The sequence below is a fragment of the Rhamphochromis longiceps genome, linkage group LG7 (assembly GCF_057381845.1).
Source record: "Rhamphochromis longiceps isolate RC_006_pf linkage group LG7, R_longiceps_female_GT1.1, whole genome shotgun sequence".
In the NCBI taxonomy this organism is placed as follows: Eukaryota; Metazoa; Chordata; class Actinopteri; order Cichliformes; family Cichlidae; genus Rhamphochromis; species Rhamphochromis longiceps.
Window position 1 is genome coordinate 28,128,424 of NC_140563.1, and position 24,389 is coordinate 28,152,812.

General features: G+C 41.1%; 1 protein-coding gene across 1 annotated transcript in view; it reads right to left on the bottom strand.

The window, feature by feature from the left end:
* The window catches only part of cadps2 (Ca++-dependent secretion activator 2), a 193,329-nt gene that overhangs the window by 73,238 nt on the left and 95,702 nt on the right, over window positions 1-24,389 (bottom strand). Inside the window, exon 13 of the mRNA XM_085413171.1 lies at window positions 14,245-14,432. Coding sequence (XP_085269297.1) covers window positions 14,245-14,432 — 188 coding nt within the window. The remainder of the gene's footprint in view (window positions 1-14,244; window positions 14,433-24,389) is intronic.

A 24,389-nucleotide genomic window follows, 5' to 3' on the forward strand; every position in this document is an offset into this window, starting at 1 on the left:
GAATCACCTTGTTGTTGAATTGTGCTATACAAATAAATTTGCCTTGCCTTGCCTTGCCTCTCATTCATTTAATTTTTTTTTGTCTTAAATTAAACAAACAACATATGAAACATATGAAGTAAAACAAAACATAACATACATAAATCAAAACAAGAAATTAGCAAGCCCCACCACAGTATAGTTTCTTTCATATGAAAAATACAGAATGTGTATATTTGCAGATACACAAGTTATGGAAAAACAACAAACCAAAACAAAACAAAAAAAAAACAAAAAAGAAACGCAACACCATTTCCAGCAACATTACCGTCCTGAGTGTTCACGTAGAGTAGAAAAGTGCTATGTAAGAAAGAGTCCATTTACCATTTATAAAAGCATCATATCTTTTTTATTTCACAATACTAACATCTAATTTAAAAAGGTTGAATTATGCATGTTAGTTTGCCTGGAAACCAACTTACAATTGGTGGCTTACAGGCAATATTTTACAGGCAAGTCCAATGAATAGCTTAAAATGATACAAAAGTAAGTGGTGAACTGCCAGAGGTTAAAAAAAAGGTAAGGTTACTCAAAACTGAAAAATATTGTGTATTTCATAATTATACCAAAAAAAAAAAACCAAAAAAACCCCCAGCAACACAAAATGGGTTAACAGTTTAAATCTGTTCTGCACCAATAGAGGTTGATCAAGCCTTGAAAGCTGGTGCTACTAATTCCTACAGGTGTTCCAACTTTTTGGGATTACTTACAACCCACTCTGTCTGCATAAAAGCAGTGCTGGAACACACTGTGGTACCATACCCATCAGTGAGCCTCAGCTGAACAGCATTGTGCTGCAGAAAGTAGTGTGTAGCTATAAAAATGGCGAGAAAAAGGCAATTAACAATGGAAGAGAGACAGACCATTATAACACTTAAAAATATAGATCTTTCCTACAGAGAAATTGTGTCAGTGATTCCAGTTTCCCTCAGCATCAAAAAGCACTCAGAAACTACTTGCTCTCAGGCTAGAGCAATAACTACCATTGTTAATTTCTCCAGATCAGAGAGGTTTCGTGAAGGGTATGCATGGTTTTTTCAACCTGCGCAGGTTTTTAAACATATTACACACCAAGTCAACTACAACCCCTGAAATTGCCTTATTACTCGATGCTGAGAAGGCATTTGACCGGGTGGAGTGGGATTATCTGTTTTATACTCTACATAAATTTGGATTTGGCCCTAATTTCATTTCATGGATTCAGTTACTTTACTCCTCACCTTTGGCACGTGTTAGAACAAATTCGTTGTTCTCTTCTTATTTCCCACTTCTCCGTGGTACGAGACAAGGTTGTCCCTTATCCCCTCTTCTTTTTGCATTATCAATTGAACCATTGGCGATTAAACTGCGAGCTGACAGTTGCATTAAGGGCATCTTCAGAGGTGACCAGGAACACAAAATATCCTTCTATGCTGACGACCTCCTGCTGTATATGTCAGAGCCTTTATGCTCTCTTCCCCGTGCTCTTGCCATTTTTGAATGTTTTGGTAATATTTCAGGTTACAAGTTGAACCTGCATAAAAGTGCACTTCTCTGTGTCAACTCTATAGCCAGGAAGATTTCATTTGCAGATTTTCAATTTAACGTTAAATCAGGGTATGTGACCTATCTGGGGGTTAAGGTTACCCATTCATACAAAGGTCTTTATGAAAGAAACTTTGTCCCGCTGCTTAAGAATACTGAGACAGATCTTCAGAGATGGAACAATTTACCACTGTCATTAACTGGCCGCATCAATTCTATCAAAATGAACATACTACCCAAGTTCCTTTATTTGTTTCAATGTATCCCATGCTACTTACCCAATAAGTATTTTATAACACTGAATAAGCATATCTCTGCATTTATTTGAAATGGCAAAAGTCCACGAATTCGTAAAGATTTCATGCAGAGGACTAGGCCAATGGGTGGATTAGCCTTGCCAAACTTTCAGTCTTATTATTGGGCAGCAAATATTCGAAATATGCTGTACTGGATGAGTAATTTTACTACAGAGACTCCAGCTTGGCTCCAAATTGAGTCATCCAATTGTGGCAAAATTTGCCTATCGGCTTTGTTGAGTTCAGCTCTCCCATTAGAACTATACACCTACAGGGAGTGCAGAATTATTAGGCAAGTTGTATTTTTGAGGAATAATTTTATTACTGAACAACAACCATGTTCTCAATGAACCCAAAAAACTCATTAATATCAAAGCTGAATGTTTTTGGAAGTAGTTTTTAGTTTGTTTTTAGTTTGAGCTATTTTAGGGGGATATCTGTGTGTGCAGGTGACTATTACTGTGCATAATTATTAGGCAACTTAACAAAAAACAAATATATACCCATTTCAATTATTTATTTTTACCAGTGAAACCAATATAACATCTCCACATTCACAAATATACATTTCTGACATTCAAAAACAAAACAAAAACAAATCAGCGACCAATATAGCCACCTTTCTTTGCAAGGACACTCAAAAGCCTGCCATCCATGGATTCTGTCAGTGTTTGATCTGTTCACCATCAACATTGCGTGCAGCAGCAACCACAGCCTCCCAGACACTGTTCAGAGAGGTGTACTGTTTTCCCCCCTTGTAAATCTCACATTTGATGATGGACCACAGGTTCTCAATGGGGTTCAGATCAGGTGAACAAGGAGGCCATGTCATTAGTTTTTCTTCTTTTATACCCTTTCTTGCCAGCCACGCTGTGGAGTACTTGGACGCGTGTGATGGAGCATTGTCCTGCATGAAAATCATGTTTTTCTTGAAGGATGCAGACTTCTTCCTGTACCACTGCTTGAAGAAGGTGTCTTCCAGAAACTGGCAGTAGGACTGGGAGTTGAGCTTGACTCCATCCTCAACCCGAAAAGGCCCCACAAGCTCATCTTTGATGATACCAGCCCAAACCAGTACTCCACCTCCACCTTGCTGGCGTCTGAGTCGGACTGGAGCTCTCTGCCCTTTACCAATCCAGCCACGGGCCCATCCATCTGGCCCATCAAGACTCACTCTCATTTCATCAGTCCATAAAACCTTAGAAAAACCAGTCTTGAGATATTTCTTGGCCCAGTCTTGACGTTTCAGCTTGTGTGTCTTGTTCAGTGGTGGTCGTCTTTCAGCCTTTCTTACCTTGGCCATGTCTCTGAGTATTGCACACCTTGTGCTTTTGGGCACTCCAGTGATGTTGCAGCTCTGAAATATGGCCAAACTGGTGGCAAGTGGCATCTTGGCAGCTGCACGCTTGACTTTTCTCACTTCATGGGCAGTTATTTGGCGCCTTGGTTTTTCCACACGCTTCTTGCGACCCTGTTGACTATTTTGAATGAAACGCTTGATTGTTCGATGATCACGCTTCAGAAGCTTTGCAATTTTGAGACTGCTGCATCCCTCTGCAAGATATCTCACTATTTTTGACTTTTCTGAGCCTGTCAAGTCCTTCTTTTGACCCATTTTGCCAAAGGAAAGGACGTTGCCTAATAATTATGCACACCTGATATAGGGTGTTGATGTCATTAGACCACACCCCTTCTCATTACACATCACCTAATATGCTTAATTGGTAGTAGGCTTTCGAGCCTATACAGCTTGGAGTAAGACAACATGCATGAAGAGGATGATGTGGACAAAATACTCATTTGCCTAATAATTCTGCACTCCCTGTATAAACGTAACCCTTTGTTGTCTGACTCGCTCAGAATCTGGGTGCAATGTAGGAAAAGGTTGGGGTTACACTTAATGTCAATTAAAGCACCTATCTGCTCAAATCCTATGTTCCCACCCTCCAGGATGGATTCTGTCGTGGTCTGGGTGGTTTTCCACCGCATCGGCTCCTCCCCACTGGGTGGAGTCTTTGTTGTTCCTCACCTGATGGCAATCATACCAGCAGTATTTATGACCGGCGCACTCAACTGGTCTTCGCCAGATTATCTGCCAACTTTAGTCAGTTCTCGGCCTCACGTCTGTTCCTTGGTGACTCATCGTGTGTATTAACCTTATTTCCTCTGTTTTCTCGTCAGCCTCTGAAACCCACCTACCAAGCTCTCCTGGATACAAGTTTGCAGCCGCCGGTAATCTCTCCCCATTTTGGAACTGCCAGTCTCTCCTGCCTGCCTCCCTGCATTGCATGCAGCACCCACCTGGACCTCTCCTGCCTCCCCCCTCCACGCAACCCCCACCTGCAAGCTTGTAAGACAGCTCAGTGTATTATCCTCAGATTCACTCGCAGCCCTCTGTGGGATTCCCCTGACTGCTCTCTCCTCTGTTTCAGTGCCCTGGCCAGCCACAGTTTCCCCGGCACAGTACCTGCACCCAGTTATCCCTGCCATCTAGTTATAGTCACAGTATTTTCTCTCGCCTCAGACATCTAGTTTATGTTCCTTAATTCTAGTCTGCAATTTCTGTTAGCCTCTGAGCATTGTAAATAAAGTCTCTTTTCGTTACACCACACCTCTGGCCTCCGGGTTTGAATCTGCACTTGAGTCCATCCCATTTCCACGGGCCACTGCGCCATGACAGATTCTGCCTTTAAAATATGGGAAAGTAATGGCCTTAGAAATATCAAAGACCTTTTTGTAGATGGGATTTTTGCCTCATTCACGCAGCTCCTGAAGCAGTTTAATGTTCCTCGGCAACATTTTTTCCGCTATCTACAAATTCGCCACTTTGTAAAGAGTGGATTTCCTTCCTGAACTACCTGAGGAAACTTCTTTGGATAAAATTATTAATATAAACGGTCATAAGAGAGGGGCGATTAAAGAAATCTGTGCTATATTATTAGATCTTCAATCTCCTTCTTCTCCATCCTTAAAGCACAGTGGGAGCGAGACCTTGGGATGACTATAACAGATGAGCTCTGGCAATCTTTTCTCCAGAGGGTACACTCTTCTTCGATATGTGCCAGGCATGGGCTCCTTCAATTCAAGGTCCTATACCGATTACATATCTCCAAGGAAACGTTAGCCAAGTTCTATCCAGGAGCTGACCCTCTGTGTAACAGATGTAAAGCAGAAACAGGTTCGCTCCTTCATACCTTTTGGACATGCCCCAATCTTCATAACTATTGGGTGGGAAAACCAGCACACTGCAGACCACGGCCTCTCTGTGTGAGGATCTAAACGTATTCTACGCTAGATTCGACGCAGCGAACACCATGAGACCGGACAGTGTGCGCACCGCGGATGACGTCAGTGCGCACACTGTGTCTGAGGAGGATGTGCGGAAGTGCTTCAGGAAGGTGAACGCACGCAAAGCTACTGGTCCGGACGGGATTCCCGGCCGCGTCCTCAAGTCATGCGCGGCTCAGCTGGCTGGAGTGTTCACACACATCTTCAACCTTTCCCTCTCTCTGTCTGTAGTCCCAGCCTGCTTCAAAATGGCCACCGTCGTCCCTGTACCCAAATCCTCCACCATCTCCTCATTGAACGACTGGCGACCTGTAGCCCTGACCCACATCGTAAGCAAATGCTTCGAGAAGCTGGTCAGGGACTTCATCTGCTCTGCACTACCCGACTCACTGGACCCTCTACAGTTCGCATACCGCCACAACAGGTCCACTGATGATGCCATAGCCCTGACACTACATACTGCCCTGTCACACCTGGAGAAGAGAGACACGTATGTGAGAATGCTGTTTGTAGATTACAGCTCAGCATTCAATACCATCGTTCCCTCGAAGCTGGACAGGAAACTGCAGGATCTAGGACTGAGCAGCTCCCTCTGCAGCTGGATCCTTAGCTTCCTGTCTGACAGACGCCAAGTGGTCAGACTGGGCAGCATCACCTCATCCCCCATCACACTGAACACTGGTGCTCCACAGGGGTGTGTACTGAGCCCTCTCCTGTACTCACTCTACACCTACGACTGCACAGCCACTAACAACTCCAACATCATTGTGAAGTTTGCGGACGACACTACAGTGGTGGGTCTTATCACCAACGGTGATGAGACGGCTTACAGGGAGGAGGTCAGCGCCCTGACCCACTGGTGTCAAGACAACCATCTCACCCTCAACGTCGCAAAGACAAAGGAGTTGATAGTGGACTTCCGGAGGTGCAGAGAAGTACACACCCCCATCACCATCAGCGGCGCTGCTGTGGAGAGAGTGAGCAGCTTCCGGTTCCTTGGCATACACCTGGCTGAGGATCTTACGTGGTCAGTACACACAAACAAAACAGTGAAGAAGGCGCAGCAGCGCCTCTTCTTTCTCAGGAGACTGAAAAGATTCGGCATGAGCCCTCGCATCCTCAGGACCTTCTATCACTGTGCCATTGAGAGCATCCTCACTGGATGCATCACCACCTGGTACGGCAACAGCACCGCCTACAACTGCAAAGCTCTCCAGCGAGTAGTGCGGTGCTCTGTACGGATAATTGGAGGTGAGCTTCCCTCCCTCCAAGACATCTACAGGAAGCGCTGCCTGAGGAAAGCGGGGAGGATCATCAAGGACTCCAGTCACCCCAGCCATAAACTGTTCAGACTACTTCCATCAGGAAGGAGGTTCTGCAGCATCCGGTCCTGAACCAGCAGACTGAGAGACAGCTTCTTCCACCAGGCCATCAGACTGCTGAACACTTCATAGACACCTCAGCTTCACTACTGGAACTTCAACATTATGCACTCCATACTGTACAGTAATGCCACTGTTTTGCACATGTCTCAACTCTGTATATTTTTATATATTTTATTTATTGTTTACTCTATTTAATTTGTAAAATATGTGTATACACACACACACACACACACACACGTAGAAAAACATTTAGTATACACATCCAGAAATGCATATACTATTATATATTGTACATATATTTATTAGTTCAGATGTAGCCATTCTTGTATTTTGCTTGTTTACGTTATTGTATTTTGCACAACTCTGTTGCTTGTGAAGCTCGCACACAAGAATTTCACTCACATGTGCTGTACCAATGTACCTGCACATGTGATGTGACAATAAAAGTGATTTGATTTGATTTGTCTATATTTAACACTCTGTCAGAGATGTATAACGTTAAATATGATCCTTCTGCTCTAACGGCTATCTTTGGGATGATACCTCAAGACATCACTTTGCCAAAATACTATTCGAATTCTATTGCCTTTGCTTCACTTATCGCAAGGCGCCTTATACTTTTAAGATGGAAGCAGGAAGCTCCTCCCACACATGAACAGTGGCTTGCAGAGCTCATGAGGTTTTTACATTTAGAAAAGATGAGATATACATTGGCAGGTTCAACCACCAAATTTCTTAAGGCATGGCAGCCATTCCTGATGTACATGGAAACATTTAAAATGACCACCTTGTCATCACCAGATGCCATATCTCTATATCACTATCATAGTTAACTGTACACTGAATGTCCCTCATACATTTTATTTTTATATTTGTTTGTTGTTGGGGTTTTTTTTGTTGTTTTGCAGGGGTTTCTTTGGTTTGTTTGTTTTCCTTCTCCATTTCTGTTATTTTTTGGGATATTGTAAATACTGAGCAGCAAACTACTGTATGTTCAATGTTTTGTTATTAACATGCTGCTGTGACTGAAAATAAAATTTATAATAAAAAAAATAAAAAATAATTTATTTTTTTTTAAAGCACACAGAAACTGGGGCAAACTGACAGGAAAAGGTCTGGCAGACCCAAAGCCACCACTGAACCAGAGGACAAGTTTCTGTGTGATAAGCAGCTCACAGGACAACAGCTTCAAGCACAGCTTAATAGTGGTGGTAGTAAGCAAGTCTGAGTTTCAAAGACAAGACTTTGAGCTGCAGATTTGACAGGATGAGTTGCAGCAATAAAGGCATTGCTAAGATGTCAGAATAAGGCAAAGAGGCTTTGCTGGGCCATGAAACACCATCATTGGACTACTGAAGTCTGGAAGAAGGTATTACAGACTGATTAATCAAAATCTAAAATCTTTGGTTCATCACGCAGGATCTTTGTATGCCGCTAAGTAGGCGAGAGGATGGTTCCACAGTGTGTGGCATCAACTCAAACATAGAGGAGGAAGTGTGACAGTCTGGGGCTGTTTTGCTGGATCCAGGGTCACTGACTTGTACAGAGTGGGAGGCTCCCTGAACCAAAATGGCTACCACAGCATTGCAATACCCTCTGATATGTGCCTAGTTGGTCAGGGGTTCATTCTACAGCAAGATAACAACCCAAAGCATAAGTACATGCTATGCCAGAACTATCTCAGGAAAAAAGAACGAGATGGTGAGCTTGAAAACATGAAGTGGCCAGCACAGTCTCCAGACTTAAACCCATCGAGCTGGTTTGGGGTGAACTGGACAGAACAGTGAAAGCAAAGCAACCTACAAGTGCCACACATTTATATGAACTTATGTAAGAGATATGGGAAGAACTTTCTGAAGAATATTTAATGTACATTGTAGAAAGAATGCCATGAGTGTGACCGGTAGTGTATACACACACACACACACACACACACGCAGTTGGCAGTGTAGTGTCCAAGGTGACATGGTTGAAGTCACCTGAGATAGCAATAAAGGCACTCGGGTGCTTAGTCTGTAACCGGGCTATGGCGGAGTGGGTAATGTCACATGCAGCTGTGGGGTTAGCAGAAGGAGGAGCATAAACCGCCAACAAGATTACATGAGTAAATCCCAACAGTGCACCGTTCAGTGTCCGGGCAACAAATCTGCTCTTTCATTGTTATGTGAGCAGGGTTATACCACTAGTTATTAACAAGAACGGCAAGCCCTCCTTTCTGCTCACCACTGGCTGCACTGTCCCTGTCGGCCTGAACAGCTGCTCCAGACCTTCTGCAGATGTGTTGTGATCAGGCATATCCTGATGACAGACATGTTTTGTACCTCTTTCTCTGTTTAGGCCTCTGCTATCTCGCCGTCTCCCTCCTTCTCTTCTTCTGTCCTCCACCTCTGCATCCATGGTGTATTTTTCTCCAGATTTCAGCCGGTATATCCATGGTTCTGGCTGGTTAGCTGGCTGGCATCAGGGTGATCAGCTGATCTCTGGAGTAAACAAAGTGTGCGGTGTGTAGCTGCTGCGCCACGGTCCCATTCCTCAATGAAAGTAACAGTTCCACGGTAACAAGGAGAACCAAAACGAGCTCGATCCACATTTTTGAAAAGAAAGATATTAAAACAAACTCTCTAAAATACTAAGTAAAAAACTAAGAAAAAAAGCAAGAAAAGTAAAAGTAAAGAGAAAAAAACAGGATCAACTGAAAAAACAGGCTGCATGTGAGTTGATCCATGTGTGCTTCTGATTACATAGTAAAGCATAAAATTATTTAAATCAAACTAATTTTTCAGCATCATACACAGGATGTTTCTAATTTAAGAGGAAAAAATGGAAGAAAACATTTTAATTTTAGCAGCATTGTGCAGATGACAGAAAGGATTCAATCACAGTCAGTTAACGAGCACACTGAAGGGTATATCCTGGTTACAAATGACTTCAAGATTCCTCACAATGTCATTATATACAGAGGCCAAGGCAATGCCATTCAGAGTAGGTACCTGCTTAGAAACCATGTTTCTAAGACTTTTAGAAACAAGTTTTGTCTGAATTCAGAAAAAAGGAAATCAGAGGTCATCAGACCTTTAGTACTACTTCCAGCAGAGAACCTCATGGAAAAGGAAAACTATAAATCTCTGTGTGTAAAGTTCAAGTTGCTGTTCTTAATGATATCTGTGTCCTGAGCCACAGCGGTACACATAAACGGGGTAGGTTGCATCAGGAAGGCCATCTGGTGTAAAATCTTTGCCAGATCAAACATGCAGCTCATCAAGAATAAGATTTTGTTACTGGATCGGTCAGGCACAAGTTAACAACTATTCAGTCAACCAATTCTTTCCATTCTGGTTGCTTCCATTAAAAATCTTCAACATCTTCAGCTCTGCTATTTCCAAGTCAGCCTCTCGTCTTTTTGTTAGTGCCACCGTCTCCAAATCATAAATCATGGCATGTTTCACTATTATTTTATCAACCTTCCCTTTCACTGCTATCCTTCTGTCAAAGATCACCTCTAATATATGCCTTCAACCACTGCCTACACTCTCTTCTTCGCCTCTCTTGTGCACTGTCCATTGCTTTGGATAATTGACCCCAGATACTTAAACTTGTCCACCTTCACTACCTCTACTTACATCTTTACTACACCTTCTCATTCACACATATGTGTTCTTCTCACTTTTAGGACTGTATAAAACAATCTGGTTAAAAAGTCCACCGGCCTTTCTCCTAAACATTTCCATACCTCCAAACCTGAACCAAGTGTCTTTCCACTCTACATCCTCTTGATTGTCGTCCTCATTTCCTCCTTACTAATCCTCTGCACTTCCTGGTTCTTTAATGTCCAGCCTGACATTTTTTGAAGGGCGCATTTGAAGATCGATTAAGCCACATCGAGGCAACATAAGCTGTAAAATTCCAAATGCAGTCTAAACAGTCTAAACAAAGCTATCAAGGAATAACATTTCACAAGTTATGTTACATATGTGACAATAGTGAAACAGGCCCCATTGTTTAGGTTTTAAAGCTTTACTTTAAAACCTAAACAATACGAAAACTGACTTTAATATTTCAGAGTTTGTTGCAATTTTATGCGTAATTAATATAATAATATTTCCTATTTTTCATTTACATGAATATCACTTTTAACGTCCTTGACTAAAGCAGTTTGATACCAAAGTCTGTTTGGCAGTATGAAGCCAGTCAAGTGTTCCCATAACTGTCAAAACATTGCCTAATTCAAAACAACTCAGACAAAATAACTGATTTTTTTCCAATCAATAAGGTTGAATGTGAATGCACCATGCCAGCAGATTTGTTGTCTGTGTGCACTTTCTGTAACATTTCCATGAAAACTTTACAACAAATAAAAAAGCAAGCACAAAGGCACAGAAAAATCTCTTTTAAATGGGGTCTTTAGTGGTTACTAAAATCAATTCAGTGAGTTGGAAGCTGACATATTTTCTCTGATACTCACAAAGAGCTCATCAAGAGCTTTCAAATGATACGAGAAACTGAATTTTCCCAGCAAATGTCACTCAAACCCTCTGAATGAAATTACAGCTGAAAACAAATCAGACGGGGCACAGGTTGGCAAGAAGCCAAACTCAAAATGTGCCGAGCTGAGAGAAACACAACACAAAGCGGTGTTTGGTTTGGTAGCACTCAAGGCAGAGTGTTGAGTGACAGCTTGTCGGGGCTTAGATGTATTGTTGCTGCTAAATGAAGCAAGTGCAATGGAGGCGAGGCTGCTGTCAATGCTTCTCTGGGGTTGGGGATGGTGATGGGGAGATGTATCCCTGTAGACTTAAGTTTGTGTGTTTGCTTTCAGTTTGGCTCAAGTGAAAACAATAAGTACTACATCTGCCTGCGGGATCCAACTAACCCTCTGGCTCTTTAGTGATGATGTCAGTTGACAAGAGTTGTCATGAGTCGAGCTTGCTGAGCGGCATGGCAGAGCACTGGGTGTAGATGCCACTTCACCTTACATTTGTAGAAAGGAGATGAGGCCGAGTGGCATGTGATTCTGTTTGTCACCTACCTCCTCTCCTATTTACGTCTGTGTAGATGGAGAGGATTGTTGTTTAAAGGGTTGGGGGAGGTAAAAGCTGCTGTCACATCCTGTGTTGCTGCGGTGTAGATGGCTCTGAGCAGAAGAGATCTCAACTGACAGGTGACTCCCGCTGGCTCTGATAATGCTCCTTTAAACTCGATCCTGATTCAAATCCATCTCATCAAACTTACGCAAACCTTCAAACAAGTCATCTCAGAGTTCCTTTTGAAGCCGGCTAAAGTTTGACTGTTTTATCAAACACACAGCACAAGTTATTGATTTAAAGGTCAGACACGATTGATTATGTTGTATTTTACAAAATTTGTGTAGTGTAGTGACACTTTGGCTCCCATTATCATAAGGGACAGGGCCTGTAAATAAACACTTCCACGAGGAACTTAGCTACAACTGGGAGGATTAGAGATGCTGTAGCTTAGACACTTGCTTCTTTGCTTTTTTGATGCAGGAAACCGCTTTATTCCAAAGATGCAACCATTAGCCCCACAATGTTCACCAAATTTAGATGGATCCAATTTGATTCTGTCATAGCAGACAAGGTACAGCTTCCTGACACTGCATATCAGGAAGATGTTTGCACTGTTATTGTTGTAAATTGTGAAAAACGTGCAATATTTGCTCACATCTCTTAAGACTAAAAGGTTATTATAAAGGCATTAACATATAACTGAACACTACTGTTTAATCCTGTAAGTTATAATACTGTTTTATAGTTTCTTCACAAAGGCTGCAAAGCAGGAAAATCAAACCTTACAAAATTGCTTTGTTGTTTTTCATTACTTAAAAAAATAAAACACAGTCATAGTGTCATTTAAGCCACTAAAATAGAGACATAAGCTGCAAACATGTTTTCAATTTGCCATAAAAATGAAAAAAGCCACTAAAACAATAAAACGATAAAACGATAAGACATGAGAAAATAACTTTTAGTTTGGAATTAAATTGTGAGAAGAAATAGGTTAATGGCCGACCCTTCAGAATAAATTATCATTCATAAAGGAGAGAAAAACTAGCTGTTAACAAGAACTGTTAAATCACAACTGAGGTGGAGCTACTATACAAAAATGAAACAAGGAAAAGTATATAAAGAGTGTTCTGGAAGTAAAGCTGAAGGTGTGATGTTGACTGTTGTCAGCGCATTAGCCCCACAAGTGGGATTAGTGGCAGAAAGTATTCCTGGTGGAAAGAGTGATGATTGGACAGACTTCAGTGGACATGTAGGTGAAGCGAACACAGGTGATGATTAGGTCTTGGGTTGGTATGGTGTTAAGGTGAGGAATGTGGAGGCAGATGAATTTTGCGAAAAGAACAGAAATGGCTGTGGTAGTGAGGGAAACTGCCAAGAAGATATGTAGTGTATGCTGTGGACGGAGGATAGAAGACAAAGCAAAGCTAAAGTGGGATAGTCGAAGAGATGAAGAAAGTAGACAAGCTGTTTATTGAGTTGAGCATAAGGTTGAACATAAAGAAAGGAGTAAAGATGGAACTGTACTAACAAGAGAAGAGACTGTGCTGAGAAGATGGAAGGAGTACTTTGATGGGGGAGATGAATGAAGAGAATAAGAGAGAGAGCAGGATTGATGGAGAAAAAAACAGGACGAAGAGGGTAAGTAAGGTGAAAGTAAGGGCAGCTATGAAGAGAATGAAAAGTGGAAAACCACTGAGAATATTTATGAATGCAATTAAGTAGGACTGAACTGAATGCTAGGGTGAGATGGAGGCAGCTGATCCACTGTGGTGAACCCTAAAAGGACTATGTGAAAGAACAAGAAGAAAGATTAGTGCAAAGCAAAAGAGTACGACTGCTTTAAGAAGTCGTGAAATATATATTTATATAGTTTTTCAGAGATAAGAGTCACAAAGTGCCTTACAAAAGCTAATATAGAAAGGTATAATTAAACGGGAATACAATTTTTATAATTAGGAAATTAAAAAGTAAAAGAAGCAGAAATAAAGCCAATATAAAAGAATAAGGGATAAATACAGAAACATGAATAAAAATGACCAAAACTGAGGTGCCTTTAACAATACGTAGAGGAAAAAACAGCAGCGTCTGTGATTTTAGCAAACAATTAAGAGAAAAAAAAAGGATTTTTGTTTATATTCAACTACTGAAGCTCTCTAACAACCATAAGGAATTGTGACTCTGGTTCATCAGGAGCAAAGATAAACACTGTGATATCATAAAACACACACACAAAAGTTCACAAAGGGTGTTAGGGGTGGATGTGCAGCTCGAGTTTGCTACCCACACACAGTGCTGGCATTGGTATACTTTAATCCCTGCAGTCCCAAAACCTAACATCTTAGCAAGCACCAGACTACTTTACATGGAATTATCTATTCCATATAAATATTTGACATATCTGAAATTCCCAAATGGAAATCTTGAAGAACTGTAAGCTAAAATGTATGTTAGAGATTTGATTTTAAAGTTAACATCTTCTAGTTTCCTAAACTATGCTTATTTACCATGTGGATAAAATAAAACCTAGCCCTAACAATAGCACTAAGTGATTTGCCACCAAGCGAGTGGATGTTAAGTGATCAACATTTGTTACCATCTATGCTCTTATTTAGACCTTTTCATTCTGTAGAAATGAGACAAAGATCTCCATGCCTGTGGAGTGCAGTTACTCTAATGATTCCTAACTACCTGTTTCCGTGGACGTGGGAGGCGCAGAAGGCATAGCTGTAGTGTAGCAGCATTGGGTCGACGAGAGCATTGTTCTCCGAATAATCCATCAGCTCCTTCAGGTAGCTCAGATGGCGGTGGCAGCCTCGAACACCATACCGAGCACAGTACTCATCCAGGACAAACACCTGACCAGGACTGAACCAGCCCTAAAGATAAAATACATGCACACCAGACAGATAAGTTAAAACAAACCAACAAAGATTGGCTAATAAAGCGTCAGACCTTAGTGACGTGTACGGGTTATTTAGACTAATTTTGCCTTCTTTTTTGGAGAACTTCCACAGATTAAACATTTCTTTCAAGCCACTCATCTTATCAAACTTAACATCCGCTAGATAAAGTTTAAAGTATAGTTTAAAATTATATTGAAACGATTTTCAAAATCAAGACGGGGGGGGGCAGTTGTGGTGTCTGATGAGGACTCATCTGATGCCTCTGCTACTTCAGGTTTACCTGCAGTTTTTCACAAACCTGTCCATGCCTTACTATCAGCATAGAACAATGCATTAGTTTTATTTTTCCTCCTTGCACCTCCCTTTATAAAACTTTTTAAATTAATCTATAGACTTTATTATCATTTCAGTGCTTTTCAATCGTAAAACAATAAATTGATGTTACATTTTTGTAAATATTCTTTGTTTATCAAACATATGAGTGTTGGGATCCTTATAGCCAAAATGCATGACTAATAAAAGATAATTTATGTGAATGATTTTATTGTTTTAAGAAAGATAAACCTAGGACTTGAGAGAAAACACAGTTTGTTCCAAAGTTTAGACATGGCTGAACATCCTCTTCACAAATTCCTGTAACTGTGGGAGATGCAAAACAAAATGCCACAATTAGGCACTACAAACTCAAAAATACTACAATTAAGAACCAGTCCAAAGGTTAACTCTTCTATTATTAATTCTCTGCTAGAATTTAAAAAGATAAAAAGCAGGAAAAAGGTGTGGAACAACTGGAACATCTTGAGATGTTCATTAGCTCAGTCATCTCGCACATAATCACTAAATTAGGCATGAAGCTTACAACAGTAATTAGGATTCCTAACAGAAGGAACATTAACAAATTAGCGCCTCTAGTGAGCTGACAGCCCCCCCCCCCAAAACACACACACACACACACACACACACACACACACACACACACACACACACACACACACACACACACACACACACACACACACACACACACACACACACACAGCTCTTCACCAGGCAACAAGCAACTCAGGAGAGAAGACAACCAGGAGAGAAACAGTTTCACCTTCAACACAGGTTGCGTCTGTACTGGATTACCTGTCATTTGAAAGTCAAAAGAGTCCGTTTGTATAGCAAAATGACAGTGGGTAGATCAAATGTTTCTTTTAATAAAATAAAGTGATATTGTCTAAAATTCAAATACATGAAATTGTAAAGTGAAGGTTGTTCTTTTGTTTGATTGTGCTTCTGTGAAATAGTTTTTCTTCCAGCTCAGCCACTTTAGGATACAAAATGTTACAGAAATGTCATGACTTTATACTTTGATTTCAAAGACTCTTTGAAAAACTAGGCGAGAGATCACTGGTTGAAATACACTGAATCTTTTGTGAATTAAGAATAAATAGCATTCGTGCCTTGATGATTCTGTAACTCACTTGGGAAGAATACTTTTTTCAATGTTCATTTGTTCATTTAAAAAAAAAAGGTTCCAGTCTGTGTAGAGTTTGCGTATTTGCATATTGTTGTGATTAAGCCGAAAGAGGCAAAGATTTATGCTGACATTCAGTGTTAAGACGTGACTGATATTGAAAGAAAAATCAAGTAAAATGAGAAAAGGCAGAAATGAATGGTCTTTCCTTTTTTCTTTTTTTTTCTTTTTTTCTTTTCTTTTTTAAATGACATCAGAAACAGCAGTATGCGACATTACGTGATGGCAGAGCTTCAGTTCATCCTTTGTCATTTTTTTTTTTTTTTTTTTTTTTTTTAATAAATAGGACAGGGGGAATGAATGAGAGAGAGAGGGGGAGAGAAAGAAAGAAAACCAAAGGGGAGAAGAGACGGTGAGAAGGGGGGGGAAGAGAGAGAAAAAAAAAAAAAAAAAACTCCTGGGTCACCTGTACGGAGAAAAAAAACAAAAAAAAAACAAACAAACAAAAACAAACAGAGGAGACAGCAAACAACAAAGAGCAACATAATAATAGAGAAAACAAAGCACCATCACAATAAACTAGCTAGTCATAGATATCAGTATTTACTAAGTAATAAACGATATTGTGCAGCACGCAAGATAGACAGCGCACAGTGTGCTTTGAGGCAGCAGCCAAGAAAGCTTTAGTCCGCGTCTGTGAATACCCATGTGTGCATACCTGTGTGGATCAGCATGCTTGCATTCCAAAGGTTTCTCCATGTAATGATCTGCTAGGGAGTGTGGGGGGGGCCACAGCCCCGTCCTCCAGGGTGTGAAGCGGGTATGGAGGAGATCAAAACTCCAGACATCCAGAGGCCCCCAGAACACAAGAGACCATGGAAGACCAACAGAGGGGCAGCCGCGCCACTGTCCCAGTAAGAGCTGAGGAGAGTCCCAGATGAGGGCTCGCCCAGCAGCCGCGGAGCAGAAGTCAGGGGGAGTTGCAGTGACGCGCCCGTGAGCTCCGCCGGCCCCCAGCTGCGCCTGAGTGACCGAGCCCTAGGCCGAGAGGCCGGGGGCACCCCACCTCCAAAGGGGCCCGAGCGAGCCCCAGGCCCCAGGCCCCGACAAGCGGCCGCCAAGGAGTGAGCCGGTGTGCACCCGGACGCCCACCCCCAGACACATGAATGGTCTTTCCAAATAGAGCAGGGCGATATGGCCATAAATATTTATCACGATATATATTTGAAAATTTGCGATAACGATATATATATATAATAATATAACGATATATAATTGATGCGAGACAAAATACAACTCCACAACATTACTAGCGCAAAAAGACAACCTTCCATTTATTTTCACTTAAACAAGAAGCTGGTTTTTATGTGTATTAAAGCTATATAAAAATTTAACAGTGCAAATGCAAATTCCTTGCTGAAAGTTTAACCAAAAGGCATTTCCAGTAGAAATGGGCTGACATATCCTGAGCATAATCATGTATAATATCCACTGAAGTTAAAAAGAGGTGCTTTGCAACATTAAACTGCAGTGTGCAGTACGTATTTTTCGGACCATAAGGTGCACAGGATTATAAGGCACATTAAGTGAAACAAAGCAGTCAGATAAATCAAACTTTATTAAACTCATTCTTCTTGCTTCCTCCACTTCTGTACCATTGATTCATTAATGTTGAATTCTCTGGCAGCTGCTCTATTCCCATGTTGTTGCAGTATATTAATGACTAACCTCGTATTGTGGATGGATTATCTCAGTTGTTCTCCTGACTGAAGTTTGGTCCGTTTACAGCATCCTGCCATGCGATTGCATTTGTCTCTAACTATCAGGAACCTTAACGTTAACTTTTATAAGTGGAAAAGTGTTAGTGTTCGTCCTCCAGCTTCACTGTGTATGTTATGCTAACATAGCTGTGTCGCTAGCGATCACGTAGCACATCATTATATACCAGCTAGCCCAACTTCAGTAACCCTATAAACGTCACTGCTATTTAGTTTCCTCTCTTCATTTATGTTGGAAGTGATAGCAGAGCTGTACGTTTGATTTTTTTCAGAAATCTCTCAGTCAGAACATGCAATATCATGCTTAGGTAACTAGCAAAACTAGCGAGCTAACTCCCGCTAGCTTCCTGCTAACTTCTAACTCCGTTAAATGTAATAACTTTTGTTTTCATAGATGCCTGGAAGTTAAACTTCATAGTTACACCTGCTAAAGCAGCAATGCTGATCGTTTTATTAAAGATGAAATAATTTAGACAGTTTTTAACTCTCAGTGATGCTGCAGTGTTTGTTTGACCTGAAGCATACGGAGTTACCCAGATTACTCCCAGATTTAAGAGCATCTTAGTCCGACAAATACGACAATAACAACGGCCGCTTGCATGACTGCTCCCCTACCCATCTCTCAAACACCATCTCAAGGGGGGATGAGTCGGACTACAGAGATGAGGTTAACAGACTGACTGAGTGGTGTTCAGTTAACAACCTCCAACTGAACACCATGAAAACTAAAGAACTTATCTTGGACTTCAGGAAGGGCAGAGCAGACCCGGCCCCACTTTACATTCACGGGAACTGTGTGGAGAGGGTACGCTCCATGAGGTTTCTGGGCGTGCAGATCTCTGATGACCTCTCCTGGACTGCAAATACCACGGCAGTGGTAAAAAAGGCCCAGCAACATCTCCACTTTCTGAGAGTGCTCAGGAGGAACAACCTGGAGGAGAGGCTGCTGGTGACATTTTACAGAGCCACCATAGAGAGCATCCTAACGTACGGCATAACAACATGGTATGCAGGGTGCTCAGCTGCGGACAGGAAAGTACTGCAGAGGGTCATCAACACAGCCCAGAAGATCACTGGCTGCTCTCTGGCCAGCCTGGAGGTCATTGCAAACTCTCGGTACCTCAGCAGAGCTGGCAATATCATCAAAGACCACTCTCACCCCAGCAATCAACAGTTTGAACTATTACTGTCAGGCCGACGGTACAGGTCACATAAAACCAGGACAAACAGATTCAGGGATAGCTTCTTTCCCAGAGCTATCACCGTAGTAAATAAGCACAAAAACAATTGAACCTGCTTAGCTATACCATACCGTCACTGCCATTATATCATGCTGCTATTCATACTGTCATTATATTAATGCTGCTATGCTGTATATATCTTACTTACTATTGTTTGAATACTTGTGATTGTTTTATTGTACTTTTTATATTTTACATTATATTTATTATTGAATCTTGCACCAAGGGAGTGGCACTCCAATTTCGTTGTACTCTGTACAATGACAATAAAGGCAATTCTATTCTATTCTATTCTATGTTCTGCAAAAAAATGTGCTTTGTTGTGTATCTGACGGACAAACACCAAACCAGTTCCACATCACTGAAGTTGCACCATTTTCACAAACCAATTCTGGTTAATCTGTTTCACTCAACAATCGGCCATGTGCGTATGAAAACAAAGGCACTGCGCATGCGCGTTTTACTCATATTCTATCGCGATATTTTATTTTCCTATCGTTGCCTAACATTATACTGGTATTACCGTGAACGGTATAATATGGCCCAGCCCTATTTCCAAAGACATTTTATACTGAAACTTGTTATATTCAAAGATAACACAGTCAAAAAGGTATGTATGGTAGTACACAAACTTCAACCGCTCCAGAACGTTTGGCCACCACACGCAGCCATTTATTTGTCAAGTCTCTGGAAAAGAGTTCAAAGAATACACAGTGTGTAAGTGGGTGCTTGGTCTCTAAGGTTGAACCCACTAGGCAGTACCTTCAACAAGGCCAAACAGAGTACTTTCAGGAGGGAAGCGCTGATCCAATTTGTCTGATCTATTCATTTCAGTTCTATATTTTTCCTGTTTATGTCACCATGCAACAGCTGCAGCTAAGTAGCATGAAGGATGCTTAAGGGTCAGCAGTTTGGATATACTACACCAACAGCTTCTACATGTTTTTATCTTATACCTGGTATGGAATTAGAGTAGTGAGAATGAATATGAGGTAACCTCTCCTGCTAGGTGCTAGATGTGAGAATGGGCAACTTCTACTCCACTACTACTCACAGTGAGCCTCCTAAAAGTATTGGTTGAATTTGAAAATTCACTATGAACACCATTCAATTCATAAACCACAAAAAAGAGGTTTTTTTGTTTTTTTTTTTACATCTTTCCAAAAGAAGATGCAAGAAATTATTTATGTTGACTTAAAAAAAATCTGCTTGAAAGATCATTTAAGGATTTGAAATGAAAACTACTTCCAGTTTTTTTATTTAGAGTCTAAGTGACATGCTGTTTCTTGTCAGGTTTAACTGGACCTGACAGAGCCCCCTCACCCCCAACCCACCCACCCAAACTCTCAGTTTGTTTGTCACTTCTTCAATTTCTTCATTTTTCTTTCCGTCTGTGGACTTGAGCTATTAATATCGCACCACGGAAGGAGAGAGAGAGGGTCTTGTCGGCAGGCGTTAAGCGACAAGATGTTCCTCTGTGACAAACAGATGGCACACTCCAGTCTTGGCACTAACAGCTCAATTAGCAGCTAACGAGCCGACTGCCTTGTTAGCTCCATCAGCCGTGGCTGCCTATCTCCATGTCAGAGCGCCAACGTCCGCCACCCCCTCTGAGGGATGACATGACCCATGAGGAGTCAAAGCAGTGTGGCAGCTCTGAAGTAGCGAACAGCTTGGCTTTTCATCACCTTACTACAGATGGAAAGCTGAGAGTAAAATGCTAAGGATTTTTTACCTCAGGGTCTTGCTGACTTCTTTTTGGCCAGTTAGGCCATTTTTTAATCCAAGAATTCTTCTGACCCCACCAGACAAGAGTAGTCACTTCATCATGCAGATTTACATGGCATATGTAGAATTACATGCTCTACATATTCTTCATCAAAAATATCACTGTCTTTGTCTCACTGGGAATCCAAAACAAAGGCAAGACATGGCTGGTATTTAAGCACTACTGTTTAGTTTCTGTAACCTGTAGATATGCTTGCGTATGCCTATCAACAGCAAAGTGAAGCTGAAATGACAGCAGCTCAGCCAAACAGACCCAATAGAAGGTCTACAAGAAAAAACAAGAAGAGTTTACACACTGAATTTATTAGTTTTAGTGATTCTTCTCACAATTACTGACATGTTACTTGAGGCCTGTACCACAAAGTTGGTTCAGCATACCCATGGTATCATTAGTCAATCTGGATTCACTTACCCTAACAGTGGCAAGCGGTCACATGAAGCTAGCTATCAACTCACTAAGTTTCCCCAGGGTTTCCCTTGTACATTCACATAAAATGGGTGACGTTAGCAGAAATGACTAATCACAATTATGAATAAATGTACTGGCATTAGAGTGACTGATTTTACAAAGGAAGATGAAACTATACTATGGGGAAAAATCTGAAGAGGTTAAACAAGTAATACGACCAGCAAGGTAACTGCCAGAGACCAAGCAGCTGAGTGTGAGAGGTAAAGAGAAAAGCACTGTAGAGTAACATAGCATTAAAAGTTTGCACTTTAAGGGGTTTGGTCAGTAAGACTGGAAAACAGCTACTATATTAATCAAGTTTAGTCTATCTGAAGCCTGGAAAGAAAGCCAACAAAAATACAGACTAAGTTAACTGCCTTATCAATGTGACAATGCTATCATTCAGACATCTGATAGATTTTAATCAAAGATTTCATTAAATTAATGTTTAAAGGACAGTTTTAGTTTTTATTCTCTCAGCTGCACGCTCAGTGGTGTTTAATAGTTTGACAGTAAAGAATAAATATAAACAGAACACAGGTTTAGTCTATGTGGAAGTTTGATACAAGGTCAGCATGTACAGTGTAGGTATACTGCTTTAAGATCATATATTATTGCTTACAGAACACTAAAATTGTTCCTGGGTGAGAGAGGACAAAGAGCGATTCTGACAGGGAAAAAAAATAATAGTGGAAAAATTTAAGGAATCCACGTCTCCCTGCCTGAGACAGGATCACCTGGTGCCTTAACCAACTAGCTATAGTCAGGCTCACCACAGTACACAGTCTGCAACCAGTTTCCTGGAGAGGTGTTGGACTCTGTTAAACTCAGGATTTGCCCTAGGTGAGAGGGGGCAGGCAGGGGTAGGTATACTTGTACGCTACATGCACATTGGGGTTTTCCTTGGTGGGCTGTTTCCCTGCGCCTCCGGGTCAGGAAATGGGTCCCTAATGTTGTTTGTGCCTATATGCGCAAGTACCCAGACTTCATAGAGTCACTGATGGAAAAGCTTGGGTGAAGTTAGACATTCCACCGCATCTCTCGAGGTTTAAAAAGTGTCCGCTTCCTCACACATAATTAATGGCAGATTTAATGCAACATTAACTCAAGCTGAATTTCTGAGAGGACTGAAAATTATAAGAGTATTTTGGGCCAATGTTCACGAACTGCCTGTAATATTGTTTCCTGTTTCTACTTGATATCTCAGTTTGTGTGCTATCAGTGACACAGCTGATATCCACAAACTAAAAGAAAAGTTTAATTTTAAATCTTAAAAAAAAGCAAAGCTACATCTTTATGTGCTGAAATCAAATGATGGCATCTGGCTGTCAGGATCTGGGCAGACTGTGTGTGTTTTTGTGTCTTCTGCTGCAGGTGATTTGGTGTGCAGACACCCTGGGGTCTGAGTACTAATTTCTGGAAATCACTTAGGGGAGCGTTTTTCCACACACACATAAAGATTTGGTCACTTTTATAGCAAGAACAAATCCAGACCTGGGCGCAGGTCCCCCGCCCCCCACCCTAGAACAGGTCACATAATGTTGCTCCTGAAGCATTCATGTTGACAGCCAACTTTGGAGTATGTCCTGTGGTGGCTTTAGTTCAGGTGGTAGAGCAGGTCACCTACTAATCGGAAAGTTGGTGGTTTGTGATCCCCATCTTCTCTAGTCTGCATGCCAAATATCCTTGGGCAAGATATTAACCCCAACTTCCTTTTTGATGGCTGTGAGTCACACACTATGAATGTTAGATAGAAAGCACTTACATAGAACGAGGACAGAAAAAAGTGCTTGTGTCAGTGGTGAATGAGGCAAGTTGTGTAAAGCGCTTTGAGTGCTCAGAGTAGTAAAGCTATATGTAAGAACCAGTCCATTTAAGATTTTTCCATTATGTGCAAGCAGTAAGTCAGGAACACAACCATCTGCCAGTTAGCTCAAGTCATCCTTGGTCCCAGATTCACCATAGCTGTACATTTCATGCCACTACCCAAGCTACCCTCAGCATTTTAAACAGCTAAAAGGTTAACCAAGCATGTGTTCAGTTTCTATGGCAACCCTAGTGACATTTTTGATATTGTGATTTTTTTTTTCAAGCAGTCAGGTTACAAAGTATTCTAAATTATTCTTAATGAGGAATTAGGCAAAAATTTACATGTGCAGTACTCCATACAGTTTACATCCTTTTAGAGAAATATTATGCAGAATTAATATTCACTTTAGTTCAGTTCAATTCAGTTCATGTCAAATCACAAAAACAATTTCCCTAACAATCATATGACCCCCTATGAGCAAGTGCTTTCGTGACAGTAGGAAGGAAAAACTTCCTTTTAACAGGAATAAACCTCCAGCAGAACCAGGCTCGGGAGGGACGGCCATCTGCCACAATAAGTTGGGAGTTATGGGAGGAAGTCAGGACAAAGACATGATGTGGAAGAGAGCCACTGATTAATAATAACAAATGATTAAATGCAGAATAGTGTATAAACCCACTTTCTGGAAATAAAACATTGACATAATGACTATTACCTACACATTACAAATCCTTATGATAATATTTTTGATGCTGACATTTTTGGGGGGTTTTTCATAACCAAAAGTGAACACTTAGAATTCTACGCTCAAGTCTCGAAGTTACCAGCTAATGCTAACTAGCTTTGGTAGCAAGCTATATTCATAGACTTTACAAGGTACAGTGCACAGAGACACATACCTGATTGGTAAATGGACTGGTTCTTATATGGCACTTTTCTACTTTAACTGAGCACTGAAAGCGGCTTTATACATCTTCCCTCATTCACCCATTCTCAAGAATTTTTTCCAGGCTTTTCTTTTTTCTTTTTCTTTTTTTTTTTGGCCTGTCCCGTTTGGCTCTTTTGCCCTCAGAATTGTTGTCTAAAGGCAAAGAAAGATGCCCAACGGATTTACTTTACCAAACTGACCATCCCAGCCTTGCCGTAATGGTCCATTTGATTCACCTTTTATTGTTTATTTTATTTTCACTTACTGAATACGGGACAGACTTGACTGGGGGAAAGAAGGGGAGAAAGAAAGAGGGAAAGAGAAACAGCTGAGAAGAGGGACGGGGGAGAAGGGCAAAAGACAAAAACCAACAGAACGGGCAGAGAAAAAAAATGCATATATCAATCACCTGGGTCACCTGCTGAGAAAGAAAAAAGAAAGCAAGCAGAAGAGAACAAGAGTAATAGAATAAACA